Genomic DNA, 23,011 nt, shown 5'->3' with positions numbered 1-23,011 from the left:
ACCCTGTAGGGACAGGTCACAGCGAGGGCGGTTTGGGGGACAACCGGAGCACTTTGGGGCATCATGGGGACACTTTGGGACATAACGGGGTGGTTTGGGATGCCATGGGGACACTGAGGCTCTTTGGGGCACCCTGGGATGTCTGTGATTCAATGGGAATAGCTTGGTATGGGGTTGGGGACACTGGGGGACACTTTGGGGCATGTTGGGACACAATGGGAACTCTGTGATTCAATGGGGACACTTCAGGACAGAGTAGGGGACATTTGGGGGCACTTTAGGGGCAAACTGGGGCTCTTTGGGGTGTAGAGGACAGCTGGAGGCTCTTTGGGGACATGATGGGACACACTGGGGCTCTTCAGAACAGTTTTTGGGACACGACAAGAACTCTGTGACACTTTGGAACGGGGTAGGGGACATTTGAGGGCACTTTGGGGACACAGTGGTGTCCTTTGGGACAGCTTGGGGCACTTTGGGACACAACGGGGACTCTGTGATTCAGTGGGACGGCGGGGGATGGGGTAGGGGAGATTTGGGGGTATTTTGTGAGTCACTGAGGACACAGTGGGGACACAATGGGGACACAATGGGGTGTCATGGGGACACTTTGGGGCACGCTGGGCCACAATGGGAAATCTGTGGTTCAACGGGGACACTTTGGGATGAGGTAGGAGACATTTTGGGGGCGCTTTTGGGGCACACTGAAGCTCTTTGGGAACTCTTGGTGAGTCAGTGGGGGCACCGGAGACAAAAAGGGGACACTTTGGGACACTTTGGGGCACTTTGGGGCACTTTGGGGCACTTTGGGGCAGAGTGGGAGCTCTATGATTCGATGGGGGCACTTTGGGATGGGGTAGGGGACATTTGGGGACACTTTGGGGGCACGTTGGTTCTCTTTGGGATGGTTTGGAGCTCTGTGGGACACGATGGGAACGCTTTGTGATTCCACGGGGACACCTGGGGACATAACGGGGACACTGGGGCACTTTGGGGCACAATGGGATCTCTGGTTCAATGGTGCACTTCGGGATGGGGTAGGGGACATTTGGGGGCACTTTTGGGGTATACTGGGGCTCTCTGAGCCACAGTAGGAACCCAGTGAGCCAATGGGGACATTTGGGGATAGGGTAGGGGACACTTGAGGGCACTTTGGGGCATTTGGGGACAGTCTGGGGCTCTTTGGGACACAATGGATACTCTGTGAATCAATGGGGACACTTTGGGACACTTTGGGACACTTTGGGACACTTTGGGGCACAATGGGAACCCTGTGATTCAATGGTGACGCTGTGGGATGAGGTAGGGGACATTTGGGGGGCACTTTTGGGGCACATTGGAGCCCTTTGGGACAGCTGGGGCACTTTGGGACACAATGGGATCTCTGTGATTCAAAGGAGGCACTTTGGGATGGGGTAGGGGATGTATGGAGGCACTTTGGGGGCAAATTGGGGCTTTTAGGGACAACGTGGGGCACTTTGGGTACTTTGTGACTCAACGGGGACACTTTTGGACCAGATTGTGGGGAATCTTTAGGGGCACTTTGGGACACAGTGGGGATTCTTTGGGACCCCGTGGTTCCCCTGGGGGCCCCAGTGCGTGGCTATGGGGGCGGTGCCAGCGGGGGGAGGACGGCCCTCCACCACCCCATAGATCCCACAGACCCCCGGTGTGCAGCTCCAGGTTTGGAGGAGGGGGAGGTGGGATTGGGTTCGGGATTGGGTTCGGGATTGGGTTCGGGATTGGGACAGGGAGGGAACCCCTCCCCTCACATTGGGGGCAGTATGGGGTTATGGGGCGGGATCGGCTTTGGGGCCGCAAATCTGCTTTAGGGGGGGGTGGTGGGGATGGGGCGGCGTGGTACAGATCTGTGGGATTGGGGGGGGAGGGGAAAAAATGAGGAAAAAAGGGAAAATGGAGGGCAAAATGTGGGAGGGGGGAGAGAGGGGGATAAGGGGAAAGAAGGGGGGAAAGGGGCTGGGGGCTGATAGGGGCTGTTAGGGGCTGATAGGGGCTGATAGGGGCTGATAGGGGCTGATAGGGGCTGATAGGGGCTGTGGGGCCGGGATGTGTGCACCCCCCAGCATTACTCACGGTGCAAAGGTCGCAGCGCGCTGCGGAAGTGCCCCGATCCCATTCCCGGCCCCGATCCCCACAGATCCGGCTGCACGCAGGTAGGGGCCGGGCCCCATAGCGGAGCCCCACAGGGATTGGGCTCTGGGGTCCCCAAAAGCCCGTAGAGACTGGGATTGGGGTATCTCCAGAGAGATGGAGGTTTAGGGACTCTGCATCCCTGTGGGAACCGGACGCGGGGTCCTCCAGAGCCACACGGCGATGGGTTTTGGGGTTTCCCATAGGGACCAGGCTTTGGGGTTCCCCACAGAAAATGGTCTTGGGGTCCCCAGACCCCCACTGGGACCCCCTTTGGCGGGCCCCATAGGGATTGGCTGCGGGGTTCCCCATAGGGGCCAGGCTCAGGGGTTCACCACAGCCCCATAGGGACCACACTTTGAGGTTCCCCATAAGGATCAAGCTTAGGGGTTCCCCATAGACCAAAGCCCCATAGGGACTAGTTTTGGGATTCCCCAAAGGAACCAGTTTTGGGGTCCTCCAGAGCCACATAGGAACAGGTTTTGGGAGTTCCCATAGGGATGAGATTTGGGGTTCCCAATAGGAATCACTCTTGGGATCCTCCCAAGCCCCATATAGATGAGCTTTGGGGTACCCTCTAAACCTGGTCCTGGGGATCCTCAGAGCCCCATAGGGACCGGCTTTGGGGTTCCCCACAGGAACTGGTCTTCAGGTCCTCCAGAGTTCTATCAGGATGGGCTTTGGGGGTCCCTGTAGGGACCAGGTTTTAGGATTCCCCACAGGAACCAGTCTTGGGGTCCCCAGACCCCCATAGGGACAGACCTTGGTGGTCTCCCCAGGGGCTGGCTGTGGGGTTCCCCATAGGTGCCAGGCTCAGGGGTTCACCAGAGCCCCATAGGATCCACACTTCAAGGTTCCCCATAAGGATCAAGCTTACGGGTTCCCCATAGACACCCGTACTGGGGTCATCCACAGCCCCATAGGGACTAGCTTTGGGATTCCCCATAGGAACCAATTATGGCGTCCTCCAGAGCTGCATGGGGATGGATTTTGGGGGTTCCCATAGGGATGAGATTTGGGATTCCTGATAAGAATCACTCTTGGTGTCCTCCAAAGCCCTATAGTGATAGGCTCTAGGGGTCTCCATAGAAACTGATCTTGGGGTCCTCCAGAGCCCCATAGGGATGGGTTTTGGGGTTCCCCACACAAACTGCTCTTGGGGTTCTCCAGATCCCAATAGGAAATTGTCCTGGTGTCCTCCAGATTCCCACAGGAATTGGTTTGGGGATCCCCATAGGAACCGGTCTTGGGTTCTCCATCTGAACTGTCCTTGGGATCCCCAGAGCCCCACAAGGACGGTTTCTGGGGGTCCCCACCCCATTGCAGGCACCGCTGGGGCCGAGATGGAGCGCAGCGCCTGAGCACAACGGGGACGAGCCATGGAGACGGTGGTCATCGTGGCCATCGGGGTTTTGGCCACCATCTTCCTGGCGTCCTTCGTGGCCCTGGTGGTGGTGTGCAGACAGCGCTACTGCCGCCCCAAAGACCTCCTGCACCCCTATGACACCAAGTGAGCTCGGGGACGCCGTGGCTGTCCCCATGTCCTTGTCCCCATGTCCTTGTCCCCATGTCCCTCGGTGTGTCGCCATGGGCGGTGTGTGGACCCCATGGGTTGGGGACAGTACTGGAGATGTGTCACGCATTATGGCATCGGGTTGGAAGAGCCCCATTGGGATTGGAGAGGTGGCACCAGGGTGTCCCCATGTCCTTGTCCCCATGTCCTTTGGTGTGTCCCCAGTGGGTGGTGAGGATCCCATGGGTTGGGGACAGTGTCATCCGTGATGGCACTGAGGTTGGGGAAAGTCTTTGGGAACACCATTGAGGATGGAGAGGTGGCACCAGGGTGTCCCCATGTCTTTGTCCCCATGTCCTCGTCCCCATGTCCTTGTCCCCATGTCTTTGTCCCCATGTCCTTGTCCCTTTGCCCCCCCCTGCACACCCCAGTGGGATGGTGCAGATCCCATGGGTTGCAGACAGCGTTGGGAACGTGTCACACCTTGGGATTGGAAGATCCCCAGTGGGGATGGAGAGGTGGCACCAAGATGTCCCCAAAGCCACCCGTGTCCCCTCCAGACCCATCGTGGACCTCATCGGGGCCATGGAGACGCAGTCGGAGCCCTCGGAGCTGGAGCTGGACGACGTGGTCATCACCAACCCCCACATCGAGGCCATCCTGGAGAACGAGGACTGGATCGAGGACGCCTCGTAAGCGCTGTGTCACCTGTCCCCAAAGTGCCACCGCTGCCCATGGGGGTGAGGATGGGGTCTGCCCCGATTCACACCTCCTTCGTCCACAGGGGCCTGGTGTCACACTGCATTGCCATCCTGAAGGTGAGTGCCCCCAGTGTCCCCATGGCCGGTGTCCCCAATGTCCCTGTGGTTGGCATCCCCAGTGTCCCCATGGTTGGTGTCCCCAGTGTCCCTGTGGTTGGCATCCCCAGTGTCCCCATGGTTGGTGTCCCCAGTGTCCCTGTGGTTGGCATTCCCAACGTTCCCATGATTGCTGTTCCCATTGTTCCCCTGGTTGGTGTCCCCACGGTCCCAATTTCCCTATTGTTGATGCCCTCAGAGTCCCCACGGTCCCAAAGTCCCCATGGTTGGTGTTCCCCATATTCCCAGTGTCCCTATTGTTGGTGTCCCCATTGTTCCCCTGGTTGGTGTCCCCAGTTTCCCCTCAGTTGGCATCTCCAGTGTCCCCATGGTCTCAATGTCCCCGTGATCCCAGTGGCCCTATTGTTGGTGTCCCCAATGTCCCTATTATTGGTGTCCGCAATGTTTCCATGGTCTTAATGTCCCCATGATCCCAATGTTCCCATAGTCCCAATGTCCCTATTGGTGTCCCCAGTATTCCCATGCTGTCAATGTCCCCAGTGTCCCATGGTTGGTGTCTCTATGGTCCCAAAGTCCTTGCGGTCCCCATGTCACTACTGTTGGTCTCCCCGGTGTCCCTGTGGTTGGTGTCCCCAATGTCTCCACGGTCCCAAAGTCACCACGGTTGGTGTCCCCATTCTTGGTGTCCCCACGTTTGGTGTCCCCCCCGTCCCCGCCGTCCCCACAGATCTGCCACACGCTCACAGAGAAGCTGGTGGCCATGACCATGGGCTCGGGCGCCCGCATCAAATCCCCCTCCAGCCTCGGTGACATCATCGTGGTGGCCAAACGCATCAGCCCCAGGTGAGGACGGGGGACGGCGGCACATCGCCACGCACGTCCCCACGTCACCAACCCCATCCCTGCACCACCACCAGGGTGGACGACGTGGTCAGGTCCATGTACCCCCCGCTGGACCCCAAACTGCTGGACGCCAGGTGACGACGGGTGGGGAGGGGACACTGGGGGCCGCGGGCGACGGCGGGTTGGGATCCTACAGAAGCCACTCCTCGTCCCCAAGCCGCCGTGACGGCCGTCCCACGTCCCCGCAGGGCCGCGGCGCTGCTGCTGTCTGTCAGCCACCTGGTGCTGGTGGCACGGAGCGCCTGTCCCCAACCCGGTGACCGGGACTGGGTGGACCGATCGCTGGCGGCCGCCGAGCAGCACATGGCCGCCCTGCGCCACGCCGCCATGGCCGCCGAGCCTGAGAGGACGGCGGGCACCGAGCCCTTCAGGCAGGAGCAGTCGGCCATCTGAGCCCAGTGGCACCGGGAATGGCACCGTGCGCCGTGCCACCAATGGTGCCACCACCAGAGTCACCAGAGCCACTGGTGCCGTCACTGGTGCCACTGGGTGCTACCAGCAGTGCCAGGTGGATGGCACCACCAGTGCCACTAATGCCACCACCAGTGGTGGTGACACTGATGTCGTCACTGGTGTCACTGATGCCACCACTGGTACCAGTCGGGTGCCACAACCAATGCCACTGATGCCACCACCAGTGCCAGATGGATGCCACCATCAATGCCACTGATGCCTTCATATATGTCGCCACCAGTGTCACTGATGCCACCACCAGTGCCACCACTGGTACCAGCTGGATGCCATCACCAATGCCACTGATGCCACCACCGGTGCCACTGATGCCTCCTGCAGTGTCACCCCAGGTGCCACCAATCCCCTGCAGGAGGAGCAGTCCCACCCGAGCCCCGGGCTACCAGCGATGCCCCCACCGGTGCCAATAAATGCCCCGTGACACTGCTGCCTGTCTGTGGTTGTGGCCCTGGGGACAGCAGGTGACACGGGGGTGATGCTGTCCCCCCTCCCCCCGCACACGTGGTGCTCCCGCTTCTGCTTTTGGGGAGCACGTGGGATTTCCAGGGGAGGGGGGGGATCCAAAACCAGGGGGGCTCAGCTGGGAACCTCTAAACCCAGACACAGTGTGTGGGGGGGGTTCTTATAGGACCCCTCCAAATCTTGATTCAATGAAAGGGGGCTCTTATAGGACCCCCCCAAAAAACAGCCCTTCCTCCCCATCCAGGCCCGGGGGGCTCCCCGTTTCCCTGTGTCTCCCCCCCCGTGTTTCCCCTCTATGGGATCTGGGCGGTGGTCCGGCAGCTTTGTGCCCCCCGGGCTGAGAACGGCCGCACTCATCGCACTGCTCCTAAGCGGGGAAAAGGGGGGGGGAAGGGGGAGGAGCGGTCATGTGGCTTTGCAGCACGTGATTGGAGAAGCGTGGCCAGGTGTCCCCGCCCTTCTGCCGGCGGCGACCAATGGGAGCGGAGTGAGGCGGCACGTGTTTGAGGGGAGGGGCTTGATGTACCCGCCCTCCAAGAGACGGCGGCCAATGGAAGTGAAGCAAGAGGGCGTGGCGGGCCAATGGGGAGGGAAGGGGCGTGGCTCGCTGAGAGGAGGGGCGGGGCGTGGAGGGAGGAGAGCGTCGGGAGCGTGCGGGGTGCGCAGGGGTGGGGGGGGACTGGGAGAACTGGGGGCGACTGGAACCGGGAGGCGGTGGGGAAACTGGGAGCACTGGGGGGGACTGGGGCAAACCGGGAGGCTGGGACTGGGAGGGACTGGGGGTACTGGGAGACGTGGGGATTCTTGGAACTGGGAGGCGCTGGGGAAACTGGGAGGCACTGGGGGGGGGAACTGGGAGAAATGGGAAGCTGGGAAGTGCTGGGAGACCCCGGGGGGAGCGGGGGGTCCTTGGGGCTGGGGTGCACTGGTGCAACTGGGAGGCACTGGGGGAAACTGGGAGACGTGGGGAGGGGAACTGGGAGGCAATGGGGGGAACTGGGAGCCGCCCCCCCCACCCCCCAGGGCCCGGTTCCTGCTGGGGAGGGGAAGTGAAAGTGGGGGGAGGGGCGTTGTGGGTGCTGGGGGCGGGGCCATGAGTGCCCCCCTTAACCCCCCCCCCCCCCCAATGGTTTTTTAGGGTCCCCTCTTTGGCTCTGATCCCCCCTTGCAGGACCTCCCTTGCCTTTTGCCCCCCCCCCCCTTGTCATTTAGGGTCCGTCCCCCACTGCCTTTTAGGACCCCCCTTTTTGGCTATTAGCCCCCCCCCAGCTTTTAAAGCCCCCTGTTCTCTTACAGGACCCCCTTTGGTTTTTAGGGCCCCCCTTTGTCTTTAGCCCCCCAACTCCTAGAACCCCCCCCAACCCCAACCCCCCCCCTTAGCTCTCAGGATCCCCATTTGGCTTTTAGGGCCGCTCCCTTTGCCTTTAGGGCCCCCCCCATTTGTTGGACTTTGCCCCCACCAGACCGGTTTTTCTGGGGGGGGGGGAGGTTGGAAAGCATAGGGCAGCAGGGGTACCTTAGGGCAGGGCCCTAAATGTGGGGGTGCTGTGGGGTGGGGGGGCTGTGGGGTGGGGGCATTTTTAGGGTGGGTGATGTTATGGGGCTGGAGGAACTATGGGGTCAAGGAAGCTGTGGGGTGGGGGACGTTATGGGGTCTGGAGTGCTGTGAGGTCAAAGGAGCTATGGGGTAAAGGGGTGTTATGGGGTGAGGGCAGCGATGGGATGGGGGATCCTATGGGGCGGGGGGGGCTGTGAGGTGGGGGATGTTATGGGATCAGGGTGCTGTGGGGTGGGGGAGTCTCATGAGGTGGGAGGAGATTTGGGGTGGGGGCAGCTATGGCCTAGGGGGTATTATGGGATGGGGGGTGCTATGGGGTGAGGGGCTGTTATGGGGTGGAGTTGTGTTGTGAGGGGAGCTATGGGGTGGGGAGAGCTATAGGGTAGGGGGTGTTATGGGGTCAGGGGTGCTATGGGGTTAGAGGAGCTATGGGGTGAGGGGAGCTATGGGGTCGGGGGTGCTGTGGGGTTAGAGGAGCTATGGGGTGAGGGGAGCTATGGGGTCATGGATGCTATGGGGATAGAGGAGCTATAGGGTGAGGGGAGCTATGGGGTCAGGGGTGCTATGGGGTTAGAGGTGCTATAGGGTGAGGGGAGCTATGGGGTCAGGGGTGCTATGGGGTGGGGGGTGCTATGGGGTGGGGGGAGCTGTGTGGTGGGAGAGACCAATGGGTTCAGGGGTGAGGGCAGCTATGGGGTGGAGGATCTTATAGGACGGAGCGAGCTGAGGAGTGGGGGGAGCTATGGGGAGGGGGTCGGGAACACTATGGGGCTGGAGGAGCCATGGGGCCGAGGGAGCTGTGGGGTGGGGGTGTGGGACTGGGGGGTTGGAAGAGCTATGGGGCGGGGGGGGCTGTGGGGCAGAGCTTTGGGAACGGGGAAACTGAGGCACGGGCGCGGTGGGGGGGGGCGGTGCTGCCCACAGGTGCCCCAGCCATGAGGACGGCGGTGAGGCTGTGGTTGACCCTGGTTGGGGTCGCTGCCGTGACGGCGCTGCGGTGCCCCGACGGCGCCTCCGAGTGTCCCCAAAACACCACGTGCTGCGTCACCGCGAGGGGAGCCTGGGGCTGCTGCCCTATGCCGGAGGTACGGGGACACCATGGGGTGACGTGGGGTGATATGGGGACGGGGGTGACACGGTTGGTGCCGCGCAGGCGGTGTGCTGCCAGGATGAGGAGCACTGCTGTCCCCGCGCCACCAGCTGCGATTTGGAGCGCGGACGCTGCGTGTCGCCCGTGGGGGACGTCCCCATGGCCACCAAATTCCCGGCGTGGAAGAGACCCCGTGGTGCCACGGCACGACCTCGGCCCCGCGTCCCTGCAGTGGGTATGGCACGGCCCTGCCCCCGTGTCCCCACATCTCCACGTCCCAGCACTGGTTGTGCCATATCCCTGTCCCCGTGTCCTGGCACTGGGTATGGCACATCCATGTCCCCATGTCCCAGCAGTGGGTATGGTGCATCCATGTCCCCATGTCCCCATATTCCGACACTGGGTATGGCACATCCCTGTCCTCTTGTCCCCATCCTGATGTCCCCACATCTCCATGTCCCCATGTCCCAGCAGTGGGTATGGCACACCCGTGTCCTCGTGTCCCCATGTTCTGACACTGGGTAGGGCACATCCCTGTCCCCCTGTCTCCATGTCCCCATGTCCCAGCAGTGGGTATGGCACATCCATGTCCCCATGTCCCCATATTCTGACACTGGGTAGGGCACATCCCTGTCCTCTTGTCCCCATCCTCATGTCCCCACATCTCCATGTCCCCATGTCCCAGCAGTGGGTATGGCACACCCGTGTCCTCGTGTCCCCATGTCCCCGTATTCTGACACTGGTATGGCACATCCCTGTCCCCATGTCCCCACGTCCCAGCACTGGGTGTGACACATCCCTGTCCTCTTGTCCCCATCTTCATGTCCCCACATCTCCATGTCCCCATGTCCCAGCACTGGGTATGGGATGTCTCCAGTGTCCCCACTGGAACTGGGAGGCGGTGGGGAAACTGGGAGTACTGGGGGGGACTGGAGCAAACTGGGAGGGACTGGGAGTACTGGGAGATGTGGGGATTCTTGGGACTGGGGAAACTGGGAGGCACTGGGGGGGGGAACTGGGAGAAATGGGAAGCTGGGAAGTGCTGGGAGACCCTGGGGGAAGCGGGGGGCCCTTGGGACTGGAGTGCACTGAAGCACTGGGGGGAAACTGGGAGACGTGGGGAGGGGAACTGGGAGGCAATGGGGGGAACTGGGAACCGCCCCCCTCCACATCCCTGTCCCCACGTCCCAGCAGTGGGTATGGCACTTCCGTGTCCCCGTGTCCCCAAGCCATGTCCCTGGGTACAGCACATCCTTGGGTCCCCATGTCCCCCTGTCCTGGCATTGTGTACAGAATATCCCCGTGTCCCTGTGTCCCCATGTCCCCACATCCCCATGTCCCAGCAGTGGGTATGGCATGTCCCTGTGTCCCCATGTCCCCATGTCATGGCACTGAGTCTGGCACATCCCTGTCCCCATATCCCCATATCCCCGTGTCCCAGCAGTGGGTATGACATCCCTCTCCCCATGTCCTGGCACTGTGTATGGAATGTCCCTATGTCCCCATGTCCCCACAATGTCCCCATGTCCCCTTGTACTCACCCTGTGGCCTGCAGTTCCTCAGTGCCACCACCTCGTATGGTCCCCATGCCCTCATGTCCCAGCACTGACTATGGCACATCCCTTTGTCCCCGTGTCCCTTTGTCCCCATGTCCCTTTGTCCCCCTGTATCCTGGCACTGGATATGGAATGTCCCCGTGTCCCTTGGTCCCCACGTCCTCATGTCATGGCACTGAGCATGGCATGTCCCCATGTCCCCATGTCCCAGTGCTGGATATGGCGTGTCCCTCTGTCCTCACATTCCCACATCCCTGTCCCAGCACTGAATACGACGTGTCCCTGTGTCCCCACGCCCAATCCCTGCCTATGACACATCCCTGTCCCCACGTCCCCACGTCCCATCCCTGTCCCCATGTGCTGACGGTGACACCGCTCCCCGCAGCGCTGCGCCAGGTGACATGTCCCGACAACAGCTCCGCGTGTCCCGACAGTGCCACGTGCTGCCAGCTGCCATCGGGGCGGTACGGCTGCTGTCCCCTACAGAACGTGAGTGTGTCCCCAGGCGTCCCCCCGCGGCGGTGGCACATGGCACACGGTCCGGGCCGTGCCGTCACCGCGTTGTCCCCACGCAGGCGGTGTGCTGCGGTGATGGGTGGCACTGCTGTCCCCAAGGCACCACGTGTGACCTGCAGCGCTCCATGTGCACCTCGGGGCGGGACGTGGCACACGGTAAGGGGACACGGCCACCCCCACGGCCACCCCCACGGCCCCAGCTGGGGATGGAGGGGACGTCGGTGACCCATCGTGTTGTCCTCAGTTGGTGACGTGAAGTGTGACGATGAGATGAGCTGCCCCGACGGGAACACGTGCTGCAGGCTGAGCTCTGGGGAGTGGGGGTGCTGCCCCCTGGAACAGGTGATGTGGGGACGTGGGGGGGTCGCAGGGGGGTCACAGGTGGGTGGGAGGGATGAGGGCATTGTCACCGACTTGGGATGGGATGAGGACTGATGTCCCCTGGATGGGATGGGGTTGGGTGTCCCCAGAGCCACGATGGGACACGGATGGGTGTCCCCATGCTGGGACCAGAGCCATTGTCCCCATGTCCTCCAAGGGATGAAGTTGGGTGTCTCATGCTGGGACAAGGGTAGATTCCCTGTCTTCTATATGGGATGGGGTTGGGTGTCCCCACAGCCGTGATGGGACAAGGACAGGTGTCCCCATGTTGGGACAAGAGCAGATGTCGCATGTCCTCCATAGGATGGAGTCTGTTGTCCCCTGTCCCCATGCTGACACACGGACAGATGTCTCTGTGTCCTGCATGGGGTGGGGTTGGGTGTCCCCAGAGCCACGATGGGACAAGGACAGGTGTCCCCATGCTGGGACCAGAGCCATTGTCCCCATGTCCTCCAAGGGACGAAGTTAGGTGTCCCATGCTGGGACATGGGTACAAGGGTAGATTCCCCATTTTATATATGGGATGGGGTTGGGTGCCCCAGAGCCATGATGGAGCAAGGACAGATGTCCCCACAATGGGACAAGAGCAGTTGTCCCTGTGTCCTCCACGGGATGGAGTAGGGTGTCCCCTGTCCCCATGTTGGGACAAGGACAGATATCCCCCTGTCCTACGTGGCATGGGGTTGGGTGTCCCCAGAGCCATGACAGGACAAGGACAGATGTCCCCATGTCCTCCATGGAGTGGGGTTGGGCGTCCCTTGTCCCTAGGTTCCCTGATGGCACAAGGACAGATGTCCCTAAGGTTGTCCCCAAGGTTTGGTGCCCTGTGCCATGATGGGACACAGACGGATGGGGACAGAGCCATTGTCCCCATGTCCTGCATGGGGTGGGATCGAGTGTCCCCTGTCCCCGTGCTGGGACACGGACAGATGTCCTCCTGAACCTGGAGGGTTGGGGACAGCGTCCCCAATGGAACAGGAGCAGATGTCCTCCTGTCCCCATGCTGGGACAAGGACAGATGTCTCCCTGTCCTCAATGGGACGGGGTCAGTTGTCCCCTATACCCCTGCAGGGCGCAGGGGGCAGCCCCACCGCTGTAGGGTCAGTGCTGACACCCCTCTGTCCCCCCCCAGGCCGTGTGCTGCCCCGACCACATCCACTGCTGCCCCCAGGGCTACACCTGCGACCCCGAGGGGGGGACGTGCCTGCAGGGGGGGCTCCGCCTGCCGTGGCTGAAGAAGACCCCAGCACTGTGGGGTCGGGGTGGGGACGTGCGGTGCGACGACAAGACGAGCTGTCCCGACGGGAGCACCTGCTGCAGGCTGAGCGGGGGCGCGTGGGGGTGCTGCCCCCTGGAGCAGGTGGGGGCTGGGGGGGGTCGGGGGGGGTAGGGTGGCACTGTCAGGGGGCAACGGGTGGTGGGAGTTTGGGGTGAGGTGGCACTGGGTGGGGGAATGTTGGGGTGGTGGGGGTTTGGGGTCAGGCAGATCTGTGGGGGGCTTTGGGGACAGGAGGGGAAGTGGCTCCTCCTCCCCATCGCTGCCCCAACCCCCCCTTTGTGTCCCCATTCCTGGGGGATGCACGAGGGTGACAATGGGGGCGCACCCGCAGTAGGGACAGTGGGGTGGCATGGGGTGGTGGCAGTGGGTGGCACGATGTCCCTCCCCCCTGTGACATGTCCTCCCCCCCCCCCAGGCTGTGTGCTGCAAGGACCACCAGCACTGCTGCCCCCAGGGCTACACCTGCGACGTCGCCACGCAGAGCTGCGAGAAGCTGTGACCCCCCCGGGGCTGTGACCCCCCCACCCCAATAAAGGGTTTGTAGGAAAAAAAACCCAAACGATTTTGGGGGAGGAAGAGGCGGAGGCAGCGATGTGTCAATGGGATTTTATATATTAATGGTATCTAAAATCCACAGTGGGGTCTGGGGGGGGGGTTCTGCCCTCCTCCCCCCCACCCCATCCCTATGGCAGCTTGGAGGCACCGCTGGCCCGGGGGGCAGTGCCAGACCCCCCCGTCCTGTGGGGACACAAATGGGTTTGTGTTAATAATGGGGGATGTGGGGGGGTCCCAGCCCTGTCCCACCCACTGCACCCCCACCCTGGGTGGAATGGTCGTGGGGACAGCAGGGATGGGGGGGAGAAGTGCTATGGGAGAGGAGGGGGGACTTGGGGTGCCCATGGGGCAGGGATGTGGGGTGGGAGGGGGACAGGGACAGGATGGAGGAGGGGCGGGGGAGGGGTGGGGGTGGGAATAGGGTGAGATGTGGAGGGGGGATGGGGATGGGGATGGAGGTGAGAATGGAGATTGTGTTGGAAATAGGGATGGGAGAAATGGGGATGGGGGTGGAGGTGGAAAGGGATGGGGATGGATGGAGTTGAAGCAGAGGTGGGAATGGAGCTGGTGGATGGAAATTGTGATGGGATGGAGAGAGGGACACAGGGATGGGAATGGAGAACAGGAAGGAGATGGAGATGGAGAAGGAAAGGGGATGGAGATGGAGATGGGAACAGGAACTGGGATGGGGATGAAAACAGGGACTGGATGGAGTGGAGATGGGGATGGATGGAGATGGGGCTGGGGAGGGGTGGACGTGAGAATGGAGATGGAGAGGTAAAGAGGATGGGGATGGGGATATGGAGGAGATAGAGATGGGGAGTGGAATTGGGACAGGAACTGGGATGGGGATTAAGGGTGGGGATGGGGCCAGGAATGGGAACGGTGGAGGTGCGGATAGAAACGGAGATGGGGGTGGAGATGGGGATGGACACAGAAATGGAGGGGGAGATGGGATGGAGATGGAGATGATAGAAATGGAGATGGGATGGGCACAGGGGTGGGATGGGCACAGGGATGGGATGGGCACAGGGATGGGATGGGCACAGGGATGGGATGGAGACGCGGTGGAGATGGGGACAGCGATGGGATGGAGACGAGGATGGGGGCCGCGGCACTTACTTGACGTTGAAGACCATGAGCGGCCGCTCCTCCCTCCTCTGCCAGGGGCTCTTGCGGTCCCCCCCGTCGTCGCCGCCCTCTCCCCCGTCGCCCGCCTCGTCCTCGGGGCTGCTGGGGGAGTCCCGGGGCGGCTCGGAGGCACTGCTGCACCCGCTGCCCCCGGCCCCGCGGCGCCCCGCGGGGGGACCCCCCAGCAGCGGGGCCAGGGCGCTGTCCTCGGGCGACGGGGGGCCGCGGGGGGGCGGCGGCCGCGAGCGGGGCGGGGGCGGCCCTCTGTCGCCGCCCTGCAGGTCGATGTAGGAGTGGCGGACGTGGGACGCGCGGCCGTCCAGGGACACGAACCAGGCGCGCGGGGCCACCAGCTTCTGCTCGGCCAGCGCCTGCAGCTCGCCGTTGAGCTGAGCCACCGCGGACTCGTTCAGCAGCACGGGGATGGCCACCGGGCCGCCGCCGCCCCCTTGGGACGGGGCCGCAGCCTGGCTCGAGCCGCTCGCCGCCGTCGCCGGGTTGGTGGCTTCCAGCTGCTGGGCGCCCTCGGCGGCCCCGTCCAGGCGCATGTAGCGCGCGGGGATGAGCAGGGTGGGCACCACGCCGCGGTACACGTCCTCCTGCGGACCCTCCAGCGCTCCGCACAGGATCAGCGGCCCCGGCGGCCCCATCGCCGGCCCCATCGCCGGCCCCATCGCCGGCCCCATGGGCGCTCCCAGTGACGGCGGCCGCGGCGGCGGCGGCGGCGGCGGCGGCAGCGGGTCGGACGGCGGCACTTCGGCTCCATGCGGGGCTGCGGGGGGACCCTCGGCGGGGGTGAAGTCCTCGCGGGGGTGGCAGCGGCGCGGCGCGGTGCTGGAGGACGTTTGGGGCGCGGAGGTGGGGACCTGCTTGAAGAAGTCCTCGCGGGAGCTGTCGAATTTGAGGACGGGGGTGTGAGCCTCCGTGTCGCCCCCCGAGGACGCGGTCTCCAGGTGGCTGCTGCAGATGAGGTTGAGCTGTGACATGGACGTGGCCTGGTCCCGCTTGGAGGCGTCCAACGTCCCCGACAGCGGCAGCTTGCGGTGCTGCTGGCGTGGCTTCAGGCAGCGGCGCCTGTGGGGACGGCGGGGGGACAATGTGGGGAGTGCGTCCCGTAACCACGGCCCCCACGGGGGGGGTGGTCCCACAGTCTGCTGCAGGGCACCCAAGGGTGGTCATCACCATAGTCAGCTATAGGACATCGAGGGTCGGTAGATCCCATGGTCTGCCAACCCTTAAGAAACCCAAGGGTGGTGTGGTCCCATAGCCAGGTATAGGACATTTGGGGTTGAAAGACCCCGTAGTCAATTATAAGACACTCAGGGGTGGTGGTCCCATAGTCAGCTATAGGGCATCCAAGGCTGGTCATCACCATAGTCAGCTATAGGACATCAAGAGTTGGTAGATCCCATAGTCAACTACAAGACACCCAGGGCGGTGGCCCCATAGCCAGGGATGGTGGTCCCATAGCCAGGTATAGGGCATTTGGGGTTGGAAGACCCTGTGGTCAATTATAAGACACTCAGGGGTGGTGGTCCCATAGTCAGCTATAGGGCATCCAAGGCTGGTCATCACCACAGTCGGCTATAGGATATCAAGGGTTGGTAGATCCCATAGTCAACTACAAGACACCCAGGGGTGGTGGTCCTATAGTCAGCTACAGGGCACCCAAGAGTGGTAGACACCATAGTCAACTGTAGGACATTCAGTGTTGGTGGACCCCATAGTGAACTGTGGGACACGAAAGGTTGGTGGCCCGATAGTGAACTGTAGGGCACCAATGGCTGGTGGCCCCACAGTCTGCTATAGGGCACCCACAGCTGGTGGCCCCATAGCCAACCATAGGACATTCAGGTTTGGTGGCCCCACAGTCCACTATGGTGCACCAAGGCTTGGTGGTCCCACAGCCAGGTATGGGACATCTGGGGTTAGCAGACCCCATAGTCAACTGTAGGGCACATGTGGCTGGTGGCCCCACAGCCAACCACAGGATGCTCAGGGTTGGTGGTCCCCATGGCCAGCTAGAGGGCATCTGAGGGTGGTATGAGTTGGTGGCCCCATAGTCAACTGTAGCACAGATAGGGTTGGTGGCCCCATGGCAAGTTATAGGATGTCTGCGAGCGGCAGGAGATGTGGAACCCATAAGCAGCTATGGGATGTCCGAGGGTGCCAGGCAAGTGGTGGAACTCATAACCGACTATGGGATGTCTGTGGGTGCCAAGCAGGTGGCGGACCCCCCCACGGCCAAGTATGGGATGTCTGTGAGTGCCAAGCAGGTGGGACACCCCATAACCAACTATCAGCCACCCATGGGTGCCAAGCGCACCGTGACCCCGCAGCCGGCCGCAGGACCCCATGGGCAGCGTGGGGAGGCCGGCGCTGACCTGCAGTAGTAGATGAGGAGGCAGAGCAGGGTGAGCACGAGCAGGGCCAGCGCGCCCAGGATGGTGAGCAGGAAGATGGTGTGGTACGCCGTGATGTCCTTCATGCCCGCAGCCACGGCCACCAGCCCTGCGGGGACACCGAGCTGGGATGCGGCATGGCCACCCCCCCGGGGCACCACAACTCCTCCCCCCGCGGGGGTCCTACCTGGGCTAGGAGAGGGCACTGCCGCTGCCCAGTAGCCCAGCTGGGGGGCCACGAAGGTCCAGTAGAGCTGCTGGCCCTCCCTGCGGATCAGCCCCGTCCCATTGCGGACCCACAGCCCTACGGGGACACGGACCATCAAGGTGGGGCGGGACCCCGAGCTCCACCACAGCCAGCACCACCACGGCTCCCATTGCCCACGGCCACCACCCCCCCATTCCTACTGCCCATGGCCACCACCACCCACCCACAGCCATCACCCACGCTCCCACTGCCCCCCACCACCACCCCATTCCCGCAGCCCCCATCCCCCACCACCCATGGCCACCTCTCACATTCTATTGCCCACGGCCATCACCACCCACCCACCACCACCCCACTCCCGTTCCCCACCACCACCACCCCCCCCATCCCACCGCTCACCGCTTTTGGGGTCAAACCTCCATGCAGGCACACTGGTGGCCGCCACGGCGCCGGACTCGGAGCTGAGCGGGACGGACAGATGGACGGGTCCTGCCAGCTGCACCTCGGTGCCGTTCCCGGTGAACAGACGGACGCCGAGCGCAGCCACGGGTGACAGCTCCAACCAGGTGGCATTGGCTGGAGATGAGGGCAGCGGGGTGAGCAGACGGGACCCTGCGTGCGTCCCACACCCTGCGTGCGTCCCACACCCTCCCCCCGGTGCCGGTGCCCCCATACCGCCGCTGTCAGCCCCCAGGAAGGCAGGGAAGCTGCGGAGGTCTCGCGGCGCGGTGGCGGCGGTGAGCGATGCCCAGAGCTGGCTGTACGTGGAGCTGCGCGGCAGGCGGGCGGCGCGGCGCTGGAACTGCGCCCATGGCTGAGCCCGAGCACCTGTGGGGTCAGGGACAGAGCTGTGGGGTTGGTGTCCTGTGGGCAATCGTAGGGCACCCAAGGGTGGTGGCCCCATGGCTAGCTATGGGACATCTGAGTGTGCTACGGGTTGGTGGCCCCATAGTCAACTGTAGGATACCCTACGGGCAGTGGTCCTATAGTCAACTATATGGCACCCAGTGGTGGTGGCTCCATGGTCAACCATAGGGCACCCAAGGGTGGTGGCCCCATGGCAAGCTATGGGACATCTGAGTGTGCTACGGGTTGGTGGCCCCATAGTCAGTTGTAGGACATCTAGGGTTGGCAGCTCCATGGCAAGCTGTAGGACAACCAAGGGTGGTGCTCCCACAGTCAACTATATGGCACCAGGGGTGGTGGCCCCATGGGAATCTATGGGACGTCTGAGTGTGCTACGGGTTGGTGGCCCCATAGTCAACTATAGGATACCCTGGGGGCAGTGGTCCTATAGTCAACTATATGGCACCTAAAGGTGGTGGCTCCATGATCAACCATAGGGCACCCAAGAGTGGTGGCCCCATGGCAAGCTATGGGACATCTGAGTGTGCTACGGGTTGGTGGCCCCATAGTCAATTGTAGGATACCCTGGGGTGACAGTCCTGTAGTCAATATATGGCACCCAGAGGTGGTGGCCCCATGGGAATCTATGGGACATCTGAGTGTGCTACGGGTTGGTGGCCACATAGCCACTTATAAGTCACCCAGGGTTGGTGACCCCATAGTCAACTGGGGGCAGTGGTTCTATAGTCAACTATATGGCACCCACCAGTGGTGGCTTCATGGTCAACTGTAGGGCACCCAAGGGTGGTGGCCCCATGGCAAGCCATGGGACATCTGAGTGTGCTATGGGTTGGTGGCCCCATAGTCAATTGTAGGATATCCTGGGGTGATAGTCCTATAGTCAACTATATGGCAGCCAGGGGTGGTGGCCCCATGGGAATCTATGGGACATCTGAGTGTGCTACGGGTTGGCGGCCCCATAGTCATCTGTAGGACATCTAGGGTTGGCAGCCCCATGGCAAGCTGTAGGACATCTAGGGTTGGCAGCCCCATGGCAAGCTGTAGGACACCCAGGGGTGGTGCTCCCATAGTCACCTATATGGCACCAGGGGTGGTGGCCCCATGGCAAGCTATGGCACATTTTAGGGTGGGTGGCCCCACAGCTGTCTGTAGGACATTTGGGTGCCCCACTCACCGGGGGGGCCCAGCAGGATCTGCACCAGGTCCTCGTACAGGATGAGGGTGGCGGGGCGCTCGGGCTGCAGGTACAGGCTGATGGAGGCGTACACTGTGTGTGGGGGGGGGGAGGTGAGGTGGGGGTCCCGTGCCCCCCAACCCTTGCTCACCCCAACCTCTGCACCCCTTCCACCCCCCTTCCGACTCCCCCCGGCCCGACTGCTCCACGTCCCACCCCACAGCAAGGTGACCCCATTGATGCTGTTCCCCCCCCCCGCAGTGACACGGCCGCCCCGGGGCAGGGGCTGGCACTGAGCCCAGGGTGACCCCCCCGGGGACGTCAGCGCCAACAACACCCCCCCCACAGGGACACGTCACTGCCTGCGATGGGAGCGGGGTCTCAGTAAGGGGCTGGGGTCTCCCAGTAAGGGATCGGGGTCCCCCAGTAAGGAGCTGGGGGTCTTAACGGGGCTCTGAGCCCCCAGGTAAGGGATTGGGAACCCCCCAAAAAGGGTTGGGGGCCTCTTAGAGCTCTAAGCCCCCCAGCAAGGGACTGGAAAGCCCCCAGGCATCCCAATAAGAGGCTGGGGTCCCCCAGAAGGGTCCTGAACCCCCAGTAGGGGATTGGGATCCCCTAGGAAGAGGATGGGGCCCCTACAAGGGCACAGAACTCCCAGTAAGGGATCAGAGCCCCCCGGTAAGGGTCTGGGCTGTCCCAGGGCACCCCAATAAGGGGCTGGGCCCCCCAGAAGGGCTCTAAGCCCCCCAGGACCCCCTAGGAAGAAGATGGGGTACCCCATAAGGGATCAGAGCCGCCCAGTAAAGGATCTCATAACAGCTCTAAGCCCCCCAGTAAGCGATCAGGTCCCCCAGTATGGTACTGGGAGGACCCCAAGCACCCCAGCAGTGGGCTGGGCTCTGCCAAAAAGGCTCTGAGCTCCTTATAAAAGGCCTGGAACCCCCAGAAAGGGAGTTGGATCCCCTAAAAGGGATCAGACTCCCCCCAGTAAAGAACTGGAAGCCCCCAGTATGGGATTGGAATCCTCCAGTAAGGGGCTGAGGTTCCCCAAAAGGGCTCTGAGGCCCCCAGTAGGGGATTGGGACCCCCAAAGAAGGGGTTGGGCCCCCCCATAAGGGCTGTGAGTCCCCCAGTAAGGGATCAGAGCCCCTCAGCAAGGGACTGGGAGGCTCCCAAACACCAGTAGGGGGCTGGGCTCCCCATAAGGGCTCTAAGCCCCCCAGTAAGGGGCTGGGACCCCCTAGGAAGGGGATGGGGCCGCATAATGGCTCAAAGCCCCCCAGTAAGGGATCAGAGTCCCCCAGCAAGGGACTGGGATGCATCCAGGCACCCCATTAAGGGACTGGAGCCCCACAAAAGGTCCCCAGTCGAGGATTGGGACCCCAAAGAAGGGCTCGGGACCCCCCATAAGGAATCGAGTCTCGCTTCATTCCCAGATCCCCCCCCAGGGGTGGGGGTCCCAACTCACGCGGCAGTTTGGTGACACGCCAGGGCACGGTGGAGGTGACGAAGCCCCGTCGGGTTGCACTGACCAGCACCCACGTGCCCAGGCTGTAGGACAGGGGCAGGACCCCCCCGCCCTCGTGGTCGGTGGTCCCGGTGGCCAGAGAGCCGCGGGGTCCCAGAACCTCCAGGTTGGTCTGGGGCAGCGGGGTGAGCGCACCGCTCTCGTACACCTGTACCTTCAGCAGGACGTCTGTGGGGACACGGGGGGGTGGGATGTGTCCCTGTAGGGTCACTGGTACGGCACCGCGGGGCTGTGGGCACCGTCCTGCCAGGGCGGAGGGGCCCATCCCAGTAAAGTGGTGGGCAATGTCCCAGTAGGTCCTGGGCACCATCTTATGGGGTGGTGGGTGCCAACCAACACGTGGTGGGACCCAGCCCAGTAAGGTGAGAGCACCCACCCCAGTAAGGTGAGAGCACCCACCCCAGTAAGGTGAGAGCACCCACCCCAGTAAGATCATGGCCAAAATCCCAACAAACGGTGGGACCCATCCCAATAAGGTCACGGGCACCATCCCACTCAGGCTGTGGGACCCATCCCAGTAAGGACATGGGCATTATCTTATGGTGTCACGGGCACCATCCCAATACGTGGTGGGACACATCCAAGTAAGGCCATGGGGGCAACCTCAGTAAGGCAGTGGGCACCATCCCAGTAAGGCCATGGGGACAATCCCACTAAGGTTGTGGGACCCACCCCAGTAAGGTTGTGGGACCCATCTCAGTGAGCTCATGGGCATCATCCCAAAACACGATGGGACACATCCAAGCAAGGTGGTGGGATCCCAGTATGGTCATGAGCACCATCCCAACATGTGATAGAACCCATCACAGTAAGGTCTTGGGCATCATCTTATAGGGTCATGGGCACCATCCCAACAAATGGTGGGGCTCATCCCAGTAAAGTGAGAGCACCCATCCCAGTAAGGCCATGGGCACCATCCCAAAATGTGGTGGGACCCACCCCAATAAGCTGGTGGGACCCGTTCCAACAAGTGGTGGGATCCCATCCCTGTAAGGTCACGGGCACCTTCTTATGGGGTCGTGGGCACCACCCTGCCAGGATGAGCGGAACCCATCCCAGTGGGGTCCTGGGCACCACCCCAACGAATGGCAGACCCGTCCCAGTAAGGTTTGGGATCCATCCCAGTAAGGTCACTGGTGCCACCTCACGGGGTCAGGGGCCCCGTCACAGCAGGGCGCCCACCTCCACCCCACAGAGTGACAACCCCCCCCCCCACAACTCCCCCCAGGTGCCCCCCCACAGCACACAGTGGGATTCCGTGGGCCCACACACAGCTATGGGGCGGGGTGGGCACAGGGGGGGGATCCCACCCCCATCCTCCCAGCCCCCCCACGCCGGCGGATCCCTCACAGACCGCGCAGCATCCTCAGCCCGCTGCCGTCACCATGGCAACGACCTCAGCCATCCCCCCCCCAATACCCCCAGTGATTTCGGGACACCCCCCCACCCCGAGCGTCGCCCTGACCCTCAACCCCCCCCCCCCCAGTCATCACCCCCATTGTGGGGCGGCCCCAAATGCTGGTGGGCGGAGGGAAGCGATGCGCTTTTGGGGGTGGGGGCGGGGGGGGGTCCCGACTCTTGGGGGCAGCTGTCGCTGCGTGGCACGGATGTCCCCCCGCTGTTGGGGACAGGTGGCACGAGGCGGGGGGGGGGGGGAGGGGGCACCACGTGTCCCGCGGCACAAAAGTGGGGTCCCACCCCCCCGCACGGCGCTGCCTGAACGCCGCGGGGGGGCTTTGGGGAGCGGGGAGGGGTGGTGGTGGGGACCCCCCCCCCCAACCGCCACCCGCGGCCACGACGCCCCCGTGGGACGCCGCCCCCCGGACCCCCCCACGGCCCGTGGGCCCCACCCCCATCCCCTCCGCTGCCCCCCGTGCCCCCCCCCACCGGTGCCCCCCGTTCACCCCCAGCGCCCCCCGCCCATCCCCCCCCGCCCACCCCATCCCCGCCCCATCTCCCCCTCCCCACCCCATCCCCCCACGCCCACCCCGCGGCCCCCAACGCACCGCCTACGCCCCCCCCCGCCCCACCCGCACCCCGGGACCCCCCTCCGTCCCCCCCCGCAGCCCCCTCCCCTCCCCAAAGCCTACGCCCCCCCCCGCCGCACAGCATTCCCCCCCGTCGCCCCCCACCCATCACCGCGAGGACCCCCACCCCGCAGCCCTACGGCAGCGCCTAAGGACCCCCCCGCACCCCACACCTATAGGGGGACCCGCCCCATCCCCGCCGCGGTGACATCCGCACACCCCGACGGGGGTCGCTGCCGCCCCCCCCCGCACACAAAGCACTCACCCATCGCCCCCCGCCCGCCCGCAGCCGACAGGAGGAGGAGGAGGAGGAGGAAGGGGGGGGGGCGGCGGGGCCGCATCGTGCCCGCACCGCTCCGCTACGGCTCCATGGCCGCCCCGCACCGCCCCGCACCGCCCCGAGCCCCCCCCGCGCCCCCCCCCC

The 23,011-nt window shown here is 63.3% G+C and overlaps 3 protein-coding genes across 7 annotated transcripts; 2 read left to right on the top strand and 1 right to left on the bottom strand.

Annotated features, from left to right (window-relative positions):
• Positions 1-1,638: 1,638 nt before the first annotated feature.
• TMEM98 (transmembrane protein 98) lies at positions 1,639-6,280 on the top strand. 4 transcript variants are annotated; one of them, XM_090124973.1, is made up of 7 exons: positions 1,639-1,680; positions 3,432-3,658; positions 4,222-4,353; positions 4,446-4,479; positions 5,207-5,322; positions 5,397-5,456; positions 5,571-6,280. In XM_090124973.1, the coding sequence occupies exons 2-7, from the start codon at positions 3,528-3,530 to the stop codon at positions 5,773-5,775; spliced, it is 678 nt and encodes a 225-aa protein (XP_089981099.1). In that variant the 5' UTR covers positions 1,639-1,680; positions 3,432-3,527; the 3' UTR covers positions 5,776-6,280. The 4 variants fall into 4 exon arrangements, with proteins under 4 accessions (XP_089981099.1, XP_089981101.1, XP_089981100.1 ...); XM_090124975.1 differs by having other exon boundaries at positions 1,662-1,680; positions 3,475-3,658; XM_090124974.1 differs by lacking the exon at positions 1,639-1,680 and adding an exon at positions 2,089-2,171 and having other exon boundaries at positions 3,475-3,658.
• Positions 6,281-8,704: 2,424 nt separating this feature from the next.
• On the top strand, positions 8,705-13,248 carry GRN (granulin precursor). The gene is made up of 7 exons (XM_031601004.2): positions 8,705-8,958; positions 9,027-9,198; positions 10,905-11,008; positions 11,095-11,191; positions 11,280-11,377; positions 12,549-12,776; positions 13,111-13,248. Exons 1-7 carry the CDS (start codon positions 8,809-8,811, stop codon positions 13,192-13,194), a joined length of 933 nt encoding a protein of 310 aa, XP_031456864.2. The 5' UTR covers positions 8,705-8,808; the 3' UTR covers positions 13,195-13,248.
• Positions 13,249-13,286: 38 nt separating this feature from the next.
• FAM171A2 (family with sequence similarity 171 member A2) lies at positions 13,287-22,992 on the bottom strand. Of its 2 annotated transcripts, XM_090124970.1 has the most exons (9): positions 22,853-22,992; positions 20,501-20,728; positions 19,033-19,125; positions 17,667-17,819; positions 17,391-17,567; positions 16,971-17,087; positions 16,766-16,892; positions 14,373-15,455; positions 13,287-13,433 (listed from the first exon to the last, which is right to left on the bottom strand). In XM_090124970.1, the coding sequence occupies exons 1-9, from the start codon at positions 22,926-22,928 to the stop codon at positions 13,379-13,381; spliced, it is 2,109 nt and encodes a 702-aa protein (XP_089981096.1). In that variant the 5' UTR covers positions 22,929-22,992; the 3' UTR covers positions 13,287-13,378. The 2 variants fall into 2 exon arrangements, with proteins under 2 accessions (XP_089981096.1, XP_089981095.1); XM_090124969.1 differs by lacking the exon at positions 22,853-22,992 and having other exon boundaries at positions 20,501-21,991.
• Between the last annotated feature and the right edge of the window lie 19 nt (positions 22,993-23,011).

The sequence above is a fragment of the Phasianus colchicus genome, chromosome 26 (genome assembly GCF_987193195.1).
Source record: "Phasianus colchicus chromosome 26, bPhaCol1.hap1.1, whole genome shotgun sequence".
Lineage (NCBI taxonomy): Eukaryota > Metazoa > Chordata > Aves > Galliformes > Phasianidae > Phasianus > Phasianus colchicus.
Note: the sequence above shows the minus strand (reverse complement) of the source record. Positions and strands in the feature narration are given on the sequence as shown.